General features: G+C 44.3%; 1 protein-coding gene and 1 pseudogene across 3 annotated transcripts in view; one reads left to right on the top strand and one right to left on the bottom strand.

The window, feature by feature from the left end:
* Window positions 1–435: 435 nt before the first annotated feature.
* LOC136336368 (large ribosomal subunit protein eL21-like) lies at window positions 436–898 on the bottom strand (annotated as a pseudogene).
* A 5,317-nt stretch (window positions 899–6,215) lies between these two features.
* Window positions 6,216–10,861, top strand: part of ALDH7A1 (aldehyde dehydrogenase 7 family member A1) — a 45,843-nt gene continuing 41,197 nt past the window's right edge. For all 3 annotated transcript variants that reach the window (XM_066274230.1, XM_066274231.1, XM_066274229.1), the window contains exons 1-3: window positions 6,216–6,444; window positions 7,794–7,847; window positions 8,449–8,514. In XM_066274230.1, coding sequence (XP_066130327.1) covers window positions 6,253–6,444; window positions 7,794–7,847; window positions 8,449–8,514 — 312 coding nt within the window. In that variant the 5' untranslated portion in view covers window positions 6,216–6,252. The remainder of the gene's footprint in view (window positions 6,445–7,793; window positions 7,848–8,448; window positions 8,515–10,861) is intronic.

Genomic DNA, 10,861 nt, shown 5'->3' with positions numbered 1-10,861 from the left:
CAAGCCCAGTGTTTATGAACTTGCAACCTCAGCTTTCTAGGTCAACGCTCTGTCCACTGTGCCATCACAAGTCAGGCTAGGATCATTTATTGCTGTTTTTTATTCTTTAAATATTTTGGGGGGTTTAAGGGATACCACACTTCACTTCAATTATGAGAAACATTTTTTTTTAAACCTCAAATTTTATTTTGTTTTTTTAAGACTTTATTTATTTTAGAAAGCAGAGAAGGAGGAGAGAGAGAGAGAGAGAGAAGAGAAGAGGGGAGGAGCAGGAAGCATCAACTCCCATATGTGCCTTGATCAGGTAATCCCAGGGTTTTGAACTGGCGACCTCAGCATTCCAGGTCAACGCTTTATCCACTGCGCCACCACAGGTCAGGCTATGAGAAACATTTTTATCAATACAGTGGGGTCTCTTATTTATTTTTACACTTATCATGCCATGAATTCATAGGGAATGGATTCCAGCAACTCAGGCTCCTTTCCACTGGTTCTCACAAAGTGTGCTTCTCTGGGTGGAGCAGGCTAACGCTTCAGCCGAACCCCGGTACCTTTCTCTTTGGCTTCCTTCTTTTTCTGGTCATTTTCCTTCACACGTTTCAGGAAGCTATCTCGGCTCTTAGAGTACTTAATATGCTTAATACATACATTCGTTCTCTTGGCAAGAATCTTGCCCTTAACTTGTTTGTTCACAACAGGTGCCACCTTAGACTCTTCCAGTTTTGCCATGGTAACACTTATGGGGCATTCCTTTTTGAACAGTGTCCATTCCCTGATGTCTGCAATATCACCTTTTTTGTAGATTCGCATGTATGTGGCCAGAGGAACAACTCCATGTTTTCTAAAATGCCTAGAGAAGATATACCGTGCCTCTCCTCTTTCCTCTTGCGTTAGTCATTTTGGCGAATTACTGAAAGATGGCGGATCCGGCTGAAAAGCTCATTTATTGTTTTGGGTTTTTTTTGTTTGTTTGTTTGTTTTTTACAGAGGCAGAGATAGACAGACAGGAACGGAGAGAGATGAGAAGCATCAATTATCAGTTTCTCGTTGCGCGTTGCGACTTCTTAGTTGTTTATTGATTGCTTTCTCACATGTGCCTTGACCGTGGGCCTTCAGCAGACCGAGTAACCCCCTGCTGGAGCCGGCAACCTTGGGTCCAAGCTGGTGAGCTCTTTGCTCAAGCCAGATGAGCCCGTGCTCAAGCTGGTGAGCTCGGGGTCTCGAACCTGGGTCCTTCCGCATCCCAGTCCGACGCTCTATCCACTGCGCCACCACCTGGTCAGGCTCATTTATTGTTAATCAACAACTTTTCTACTTCTGATTCTGGGCTCCTTAAACAACCAAATAGGTAGTTAGTATTCTGGAAGAGAATGCAGTGATCAAAGGATGTGAATGATTCATTTTCTGAAGATTATTATTTTTTGTCTTTTTCTGAAGTTGGATACAGGGAGGCAGTCAGACAGATTCCCGCATGCGCCTGACAGGGATCCACCCGGCACGCCCACCAGGGGGCGATGCTTTGCCCATCTGGGGCAACCAGAGCCATTCTAGCGCCTGAGGCAGAGGCCATGGAGCCATCCTCAGCGCCCGGGCCAACTTTGCTCCAATGGAGCCTTGGCTGTGGGAGGGGAAGAGAGAGACAGAGAGGAAGGAGAGGGAGAGGAATGGAGAAGCAGGTGGGCGCTCTCCTGTGTGCCCTGGCCAGGAATCGAACCCGGGACTCCTGCATGCCAGGCCGACACTCTACCACTGAGCCAACCGGCCAGGGCAAGATATTTTTTACTGTAAAATAACCAGCTTTCTAGTTTGTAGCATCATTTTTTTGTGATCTGGATTAATATTAGTCTGCTCAGAACAGCCGTGTCACTCACCCATGCTCTGACAAGTCAGATTCCCAGTTAGCAATAATGAAATCACATCTTGAGTCATGATGATTTCTTTAATTACTGCTGCCTTGGGGATACATACATGTTCAGGTTACGTCCCTCTGCTTCCTGGCCAGCAGCTATCTTTGAAGAATGAAGCTGGCTAGCATTCACTAAGGATATCCAAGACACAGGTTATTTGTACCTATGCTGTAATTCCAGAGTCCTTGCTTTAATCACCACCCTATGATGCCGTTGATAAGTCATTTGAAAAGCAGAATTGGCCGTTTGCAATCTCTGCCACTTTTAATACAGAATTGGTTCAAGGTGTCCTGAGTTTAGCCTGTACATTTAAATTGCTATAGTGCTTTGCAATTTTTTATATGCTTTCATATATGATTCATTTAATTCTCTTTCATATATAAAATGTGTGCTTTTACATGATTAATTTAATTTAATCTCTTTCTGCTCTGTCCCATCAAAATTTATTTTTTTCCTGACCTTCTGTTGGGCAGAGCTAAGTGAGTTTTGAAAAAAGGAGATGGAAGAGAGATGTGATCCTAATTTTCTTTTTTCTTTCTTTTTAAAAAATTTTACGTATCTCTGGCCCATTGACTCAGTGGTAGAGCATTGGCCCAGAGATTGGATGTCTCGGGTTCAAGTCTCAGGTTCAATTCCTGGTCAGGGCACACAGGAGAAGCACCCATCTGCTTCTCCTCTCCTTCCCATTCTCTCTTTTTCTCTCTTCTCCTCCTGCAGCCATGTCTCAATTGGCATAAGTTGGCCCCAGGTGCTGAGGATGGCTTCCTGGCCTCCACCTCAGGTGCTAAGAAGAGCTGAGTTGCTGAGCAACAGAGAAGCCCCAAATGGGTAAAGCACTGCCCCCTACTGGGCTTGCCAGGTGGATCCCAGCAGGGGGCACATGCAGGAGTATGTCTTTGCCTCCCCTCCTCTCAATGAAAGAAAAAAATATGTATTTAAAAAATTAAATTTAATGGGGTTACATTGATTAATAAGAGTACATAGGATTCAGGAAAACTTTTTTTTTTTTTACAGAGACCGAGAGTCAGAGAGAGGGATAGGCAGAGACAGACAGACAGGAACGGAGAGATGAGAAGCATCAATCATTAGTTTTTTTGTTGCGCGTTGTGACTTCTTAGTTGTTCATTGATTGCTTTCATATGTGCCTTGACCGCGGGCCTTCAGCAGACTGAGTAACCCCTTGCTGGAGCCAGCGACCCTAGGTCCAAGCTGGTGAGCTTTTTGCTCAAGCCAGATGAGCCCGCGCTCAAGCTGGCGACCTCGGGGTCTCGAACCTGGGTCCTTCCACATCCCAGTCCGATGCTCTATCCACTGTGCCACCGCCTGGTCAGGCTCAGGGAAACATTTTTATAAAAGCATTTGAACTGTTGCTTGTGTTGTGTGCCCATCAGTCAAAGTCAAATCATTTTCTGTCACTGTATATTTGTCACTCTTTATTTCCCTCACCCTCCACCCCCATTGCAATCCTAATTTTCAATGTTGGCATTTGCTGGTGTCTATCTTCCCAAATCTGGCTGACAGCCATGAACCTCTCTCCTTGACTTAGTCAAGAGAAGGAAGCTAACAGTTCCTAAGAGCATTATGTATTGGTCCTAAACTTTAGTGTATATGGGCCTGACCTGTGGCGGTGCAGTAGACAAAGGCTTCGACCTGGAATGCTGAGGTCACTGTGTCAAAACCCTGGGCTTGGCCCTGGCCGGTTGGCTCAACGGTAGAGCATCGGCCTGGTGTGTGGGGACCCGGGTTCGATTCCCGGCCAGGGCACATAGGAGAAGCGCCCATTTGCTTCTCCACGCCCCCCCTCCTTCCTCTCTGTCTCTCTCTTCCCCTCCCGCAGCCAAGGCTCCATTGGAGCAAAGATGGCCCGGGCGCTGGGGATGGCTCCTTGGCCTCTGCCCCAGGCGCTAGAGTGGCTCTGGTCGCGACAGAGTGACGCCCCGGAGGGACAGAACATCGCCCCCTGGTGGGCAGAGCGTCGCCCCTGGTGGGCGTGCCGGGTGGATCCCGGTCGGGCGCATGCGGGAGTCTGTCTGACTGTCTCTCCCCGTTTCCAGCTTCAGAAAAATACAAAAACAAAACAAAACAAAACAAACAAACAACAACAACAAAAAACCCTGGCTTGCCTGGTCAAGGCACATATGGGAGTTGATGCTTCCTGCTCCTCCCCCCTTTGGCTATCTGTCTCTCTCTCCTCTCTAAAAAATGAATAAATAAAAATCTTAAAAAATATTAGTGCATCTGTAAATGTCTTTTTATTTTTGAATCAAACAAGGAGAAGGAAGGAAGGGTGTGGTGTTGGGATGCACAAAGAATTTTGCCGGCAGCCAGAAAATGAGAATTAAATTCTTAGTTAAAATGTCTGAGAAATAAAATGAAGGGAATTTGTGCCTCAGTCCTAAGGGTAGATGGAAGACAATAACTGGGTTGTTGATAGAGATTACCAATATTGGACAAGGGATCCATGCTTATTACTCCTGAGGTGTGTTGGAAGGTTCATTTGTTCATTCATTCATTCATTCATTCATATAGGTGAACATGACCCTGATACAATAATGGGAATTGTGGAGCCATGCAGGAATGAGTCAAGGATCGTACCTGTCTTAACAAGGAAAAATATAACATTTACAAGCAGAAGTATTATTCAACACTTACTACAGTTTCTTGGAAAGTGTTTGATACATGCCAAGGATTTGCTGAAATTATTTGCACTTTGAGAGTGGAACAGATTTGCCTGACCCGTGGTGGCACACTGGATAAAGCGTAGACCTGGAATGCTGAGGTCACAGATTCGGGCTTGCTTGGTCAAGGCACATATGGGGGTTGATGCTTCCTGCTCCTCTCTACTCTCTCTCACTTTCTCTCTCTCTCCCCTTCTCTGAAATGAATAAATAAAATCTTTAAAAAAAGAATGGAACAGCTAAAGCTCAAGCTTGAATGCAGAGCTGGACGGAAGGGTTTGACAGGTGGAGAGAACAGCAAGGACATAGACACAGTGGGAGGACTATACGGGCTTCATACAGAAACCTAAAGTGACTTCTGTCTGGCTGCAATGTGAAAGGCCACAGGCAGGTAGTGAGAAGTAATATTTTGAAAAATAGGTTGGGACTCGCTGAAACACCTATTATTAATTCAGTTGATTTGAGAATGTATTAGCTCCTGTTCAAATCACGGTGATTGAGATGTTAGCATTTCCCTTACATAGAGCAGGCCTAGTTTTTGTGGGATTACGTGGAAATGGGATGGCAAGGGGGGTGGAAAGGATGTTGCAGGAAGATAGAAGAAATTGAGCGTGAAGGAAATTTTAAAAAAATGTATTCATTCATTTTGAGAGAGAGAGAGAGAGAGAGAGATATGAAGAGAGAGAGAAAGAGAGAGAGAAGGGAAGAGGAGCAGGAAGCATCAACTCCCACATGTGCCTTGGCCAGGCGAGCCCAGGGTTTCGAAGAGAATGAAGGAAATTGAGCAAAACTGTTTTTGTTCTTCAAAAGCAAGAATATTAGGCAGGATATTTAGAAGAAAGTATCATAATTTAAGATTTTTCATTAATTAGAAAACTAATTTGTTTTTATTTTTTTTATTTTTTTAATTTTCTTTATTCATTTTAGAGAGGAGAGAGAAAGGGAGAGAGGGAGACAGAGAGGGAGAGAGAGAAGAGAGAGAGACAGAGAGAGAAGGTGGGGAGGAGCTGGAAGCATCAACTCCCATATGTGCCTTGACCAGGCAAGCCCAGGGTTTCGAACCGGCGACCTCAGCATTTCCAGGTCGACGCTTTATCCACTGCGCCACCACAGGTCAGGCTTAGAAAACTAATTTGAATATATCAAAGCAGTGAAAACAATCAATCCTCTTCCTCCTTCCTCCAAAAACAAAGAAATAAATAAACAAGAAACTTCCCCTTTGGCTATTCTATGGAACAGCAGCGCCAACATCATTTGGGAACTGGTTAGAAATGCTGGTTCTGAGACCCCAGACCAGAACCACGGATTCAGAATGTGCATTTAACATGGTGGCCAGGTGATTATATGCACCGTACAGTCTGGGAAGCCCTGCTCTAACCTACTGTACTATATAGAGCCAATACTTCTGGAAAGTATTTCTTAGTTGCTGTCGCGGTTCTCGGCATTTTTCACTAGATGGCAGTAGCCCTCTCGCTTCATCCCTGCGGCACCCCCTTTTTTACAGCCACAAAATTAAGCTCGGGTTGAAGGCTGGGGCTGGCCTTGAGGAGGTGGGGGCGTGTCTGGGGCGGGGCGGGCCTGCCCAATGGGCTCTCCCGGGCGGGGGGGCGGGGCTTTATTTCAGCGGCTTCTCAGGCCGCAGGCGCGTTTCGCGTCCTGGGCTCAGTATGTGGCGCGTACCCTGCCGCCTCTGCGTGCACGTTGCAAGGAAGAGCAAGCTGTTAGGACCCTGGAACAGGCCTGCCGCCTTCATGTCCACTCTGCTCATCAATCAGCCGCAGTATGCTTGGCTGAAGGAGCTGGGGCTCCGCGAGGAAAACGAGGGCGTGTATAATGGAAGCTGGGGAGGCCGGGGAGAGGTACGCGGGCGTCCCGGGAAATCTCTGCGGCTTCACTTCTTTCCAGGAGGCCTGGCTGGCTTTGCTCCATCCGGCGCCCCCTGCCGCCTTGGGGGATTATACTGGGTGGGAAGTTTCGATGCTCCACAGTAAAAGTTTTCTAATGGAGGATGCCTTAACAATTCCCCTAGATTTTAGGTCCTTGTGTCCTATGGAGAGTCGATTCCATGTCATTTTGGAGTTGGTCGGGGATTAAACTTTTCACACACACTTAAAACTAAGGGCAGAATTCTGCAGTCTGTAGTGAAAAATGCCACACGCTTAACGGTGGAGATTGTCTTAATTTTGTGCTTGCCTGTGGCTCCTCAGATGTGACATGCGGCATAGGTAATGTCCTACAGTATAGCTTTATATTGTTTTGTTTTCTGAAATCCTTTGGAGTTTCCAAGCTCGTGCTTCCTGAAAACCTGTCATGTGTTCTCTGAGCTTCCGTGGGAACCAGCTTGTCTGCATTTCTCTATTTCCAGAGTCTGACAGTGCTCAATAAAACGTTTTATAGAGTACGATGGAAAGATAAGGTAATCATTGCCTAGATTTTTTTGAGTTTTCTTTGTTTGTTTGTTTATAGAAGAAAGCTTTTGTAAGAAAATGTTACATAACATGAGACAAACTTTGTGCACGTTATATAATGAACCTGCTTTGTTAGAGGAAACACCTTCATTCTGGTGACAGTAGGAGATACAGGTAGTTTTAATACCCTCCTCTCCCAAATTGATAATTTTCTTTCTTTCCCGTTATGGCATCTAATTATTAGGTTCCTGGATAAAATATTTCCTCCTGAAGGCCCCCCCCCCCCCCTTTAATAGCTATACATTGATTTTTTTGTTATTTCTAGTTGACCTTTACAGTTCGTGTGGACACAGGCCTTTCCTATTGTTGTTTGGCCTTGGCTATTTTACCTTATGGGCAGAGTAAGGAAGAGAAGGTATAAGTAAACCTGGAGTTTGGTCTGTTATTAATGGAAAAAGAGATGAGATAACGGGTTATGTTTAGGTTTTTGTTAATGTACCTAATACTTAGATGGCAAGGATGGGTTTTGCAGAAAGTTGGTTCTGAAAGTTGAGGTCAAAATGGAAAGCTTTGTAAAGTGGCTTATTTGTGACACTAAGTTAATAAGTTCTGATAACCCACTACCATCGGACCAGCCAAAAGTGGCTTATTTGTAACAGAAGCTCAGGTTCCGAATTTGGATACTGCATCTTAGTCTTCTTTTGTTTTTCCTCCTTTTGTTTCTTCCCTTATTTGGTTGGTTCCCCCAATTTGGACAGGATTACATTTTCTACTAATGGTGTTCATCTTTTTGTTTTTAGGTTATCACAACCTATTGTCCTGCTAACAATGAGCCAATAGCAAGAGTTCGACAGGTAAGTTCTTTTATTTTTCATGCAAACAGCACGTCCAGAGTTAGTGGGAGTGATCAAGAACAATACACATTTAGAAAGTCAAAGAAGGATGTGTTCCTTTTTCACTGATATTTAGGAATGTCTGGGAGACCTGCTCTTTGGGTGGAGGTGTGTGTGCCTTAGAAAAGGTGAACCATAAAGAGAACTAGGGAGAGAGAGGTTCCCTTTAATGTCTTGCTTCAGAGTCACCTGAGGACTTTTAGAATGAAGGTTCTAACCTCTTAAATCTGGGTTGGAGCCTGAGGTTCTGATATTCTGATACACCTCAGGTGTTGTTTCCAGATGAGGCTAACATCACTTTCTTGGAGAAGCAAGGTTTTAAAAAATCACAGCGAGATTCTAACATGACCTACTGGGTTTCAGTGAAGTTTTGGAAGTGTAGGCTGAGAAGATAATTTCAAACCACAAATCTTAGGGTCAGCCAGAGATTTTAAGTTGTTTTCCAAAAATAGTCTGTGTGTTCTTAGGAGATGATCATTTCCTTTTCCTTTTTCCTTTGTCCCCCCTAATTTTTTTATTTCTTTGTTATTCCGTCCCCACCATCCCTCCATTGTTAATTTAGGCTAGTATGGCTGACTATGAAGAAACTGTAAAGAAAGCAAGAGAAGCATGGAGAATCTGGGCAGATGTAAGTAATGGAGGCCATGGAATGGTTACTTACTTTAATTGCAGTGAGATGAAGAAGCATCTGATGAGCAGGTCAGTCCCCCTTGCTGAAACAGGAGCTCTTGGGGGGCTGTGATTTCCTCTGCTGTCGTCTTAGAAGAGTGCCTTTTACCATTTGGACTTCAGTGTGAATGGGTAAATTTAAATGGATTAAAACTCTTACTGATGTAGCATAAATTAGTTTTATTGAAGTGCATGAGATATCTATACTAAAAACACCCATTTGCTTCGCCCTCCCCACCAGCTTTGTAGGGGAGTAGGTGAGGAGTCTCTCAGAACTATGTCCACATTTCCGGTCCACAGGACAGTGGTGGGAGCTCTTTCCAAGGGTAGGCAGGAGTACCTCAACTGTCTGATCAGGCTCGGAGGCGGGTTCAGCCTCCTCCAGCTCTGACCCCACCAGGGGTGACATGAGTAAGTGTAGGGACTGATTGAGCTTGGCCCTGCTGAGCTGGTACTAGATGAGGCCAGGGCTCCGGAGGAGGGGAGAAGAAGAACAGAGTTAGCCTGGATTTCCCAGTCCTCCCTCCCCCACCCTGAATACCCCTTTTGTTCAGCCACCAAAAATTTTAGTTCTGAGGCTGTGTAGGAATTCCGTGGGTGGTTAACTCAGCTCTACCTAGAAGTAAATCTCTTCACCTCAAGTGTGCTTTGTCCTGTAAAAAGGGGAGACCTCGTGTGCTGACTTCCTGAGTTTCCATGTGGGTAGAATGAGTTAATCTTGTCAAATGCTTACGGGAGAGTCTGGCACAGGGCAAACCTCAGCACCCGCCAGTGATAAAACCACGTGCTGCTGGGTTTCCGGACTGCTGAGCCAAGTGTTTTCTCTGAATCAATGATTGCTAGGGCGTCTTGGGGAGGGGCAGACTCCAAGAGAGTCCTGAGGTGAATGTAGCTTTGTTGTTTGCTAAAAGATTGCTTCTAATCAACAATTTTCTTCTACTTTAACTAGTTCTGGGCATAAATTAGGCTGAGGGTTCCATTATACACAAAGATATCCCTGAGCAGGCAAATACCACTTCCAAAAGTAAACAGTGTGCTCAGTAAAGTTCACCCTACCTGGCTAGAGAAGAGTGTCCAGAGCAGTGTCATGTTCCAAAAATGACATACATAATTTTCTTTCTGATCATAAAAGTAACACATATCCCTACTTAAAAACAAAATTGGATGATGCTGTAAACAAGATAATCAAATTTAAGCCCTAAACTCTCAATATAGAATGGTTATTACAGTTATGTTTTGGTGAATTTCCTATCAGTCTTCTATGTGTTTATTTTATGGTTGTGATTATTATACAAACATGCATGTATACAAGATGTGTCTAAAATTCTGTGACCTGTGATTGCATTGTATACCAGCCTATGCTTACTGCATATTTTTTTCTTATTAAATTAAATTTAATGGGGTGACATTGATGAATAAGAGTACATAGTTTCAGGTGAACATCTCTATAACTTTTTTTGTGTGTGTGGCAGAGACAGAGTCAGAGAGAGGGACAGATAGGGATAGACAGACAGGAAGGGAGAGAGATGAGAAATATCAATTCTTCTTGCAGCTCCTTAGTTGTTCATTGATTGATTTCTCATATGTGCCTTGACCGAGGGGCTGCAGCAGACCGTGTGACCCCTTGCTCAAGCCAGTGACCTTGGGCTCAAGCTGGTGAGCCTTGCTCAAACCAGATGAGCCAGTGCTCAAGCTGGCGATCTCGGGGTCTCAAACCTGGATCCTCCACATCCCAGTCCAACGCTCTATCCACTGTGCCACTGCCTGGTCAGGCCATCTCTATAACATTTGAACAATTGATTGTGTTGTGTGCCCACCCCCCAAAGTTAAATCATTTTCTGTCACAGAATATTTGTCCCTCTACTCCTCTTGCATAATTTTTAAACATAATTGTTTTCTTGTACGTAAATTTTTTCTTTTAATTAATAGACTTATTTTTTAGAGCCGTGGTAAGTTTGTAGCATAGGGGAGGAAAAAATTTTCCATTTTAGGTTCTGTGGCTGGTCTAATATACTGCACACAAAAATTAGGGGATATTTCAAAATGTTTATGAAGCGATAAAATATCCCCTAAATTTTGTGAGCAGTGTAATTAAATTGACACAGAAAAACAAACTTTAATTTTGTACTTAAAGGGCTCTCGAAGATATGAACCCCAAAGGTAGCCAGTTAGCTGGTGCTTATACAGCATTCTGAGTGAAGGGAATGAATAGCGGTCCTGAGCTTTAAAGGGCAGATGTTTGGTAAACAGATGTTTGCCCTGCTATGCAGATAAGTCAAATATAAAAAGTTGTGACTGGTAGTAGC

Source organism: Saccopteryx bilineata, chromosome 4 (genome assembly GCF_036850765.1).
Source record: "Saccopteryx bilineata isolate mSacBil1 chromosome 4, mSacBil1_pri_phased_curated, whole genome shotgun sequence".
NCBI lineage: Eukaryota > Metazoa > Chordata > Mammalia > Chiroptera > Emballonuridae > Saccopteryx > Saccopteryx bilineata.
Note: the sequence above shows the minus strand (reverse complement) of the source record. Positions and strands in the feature narration are given on the sequence as shown.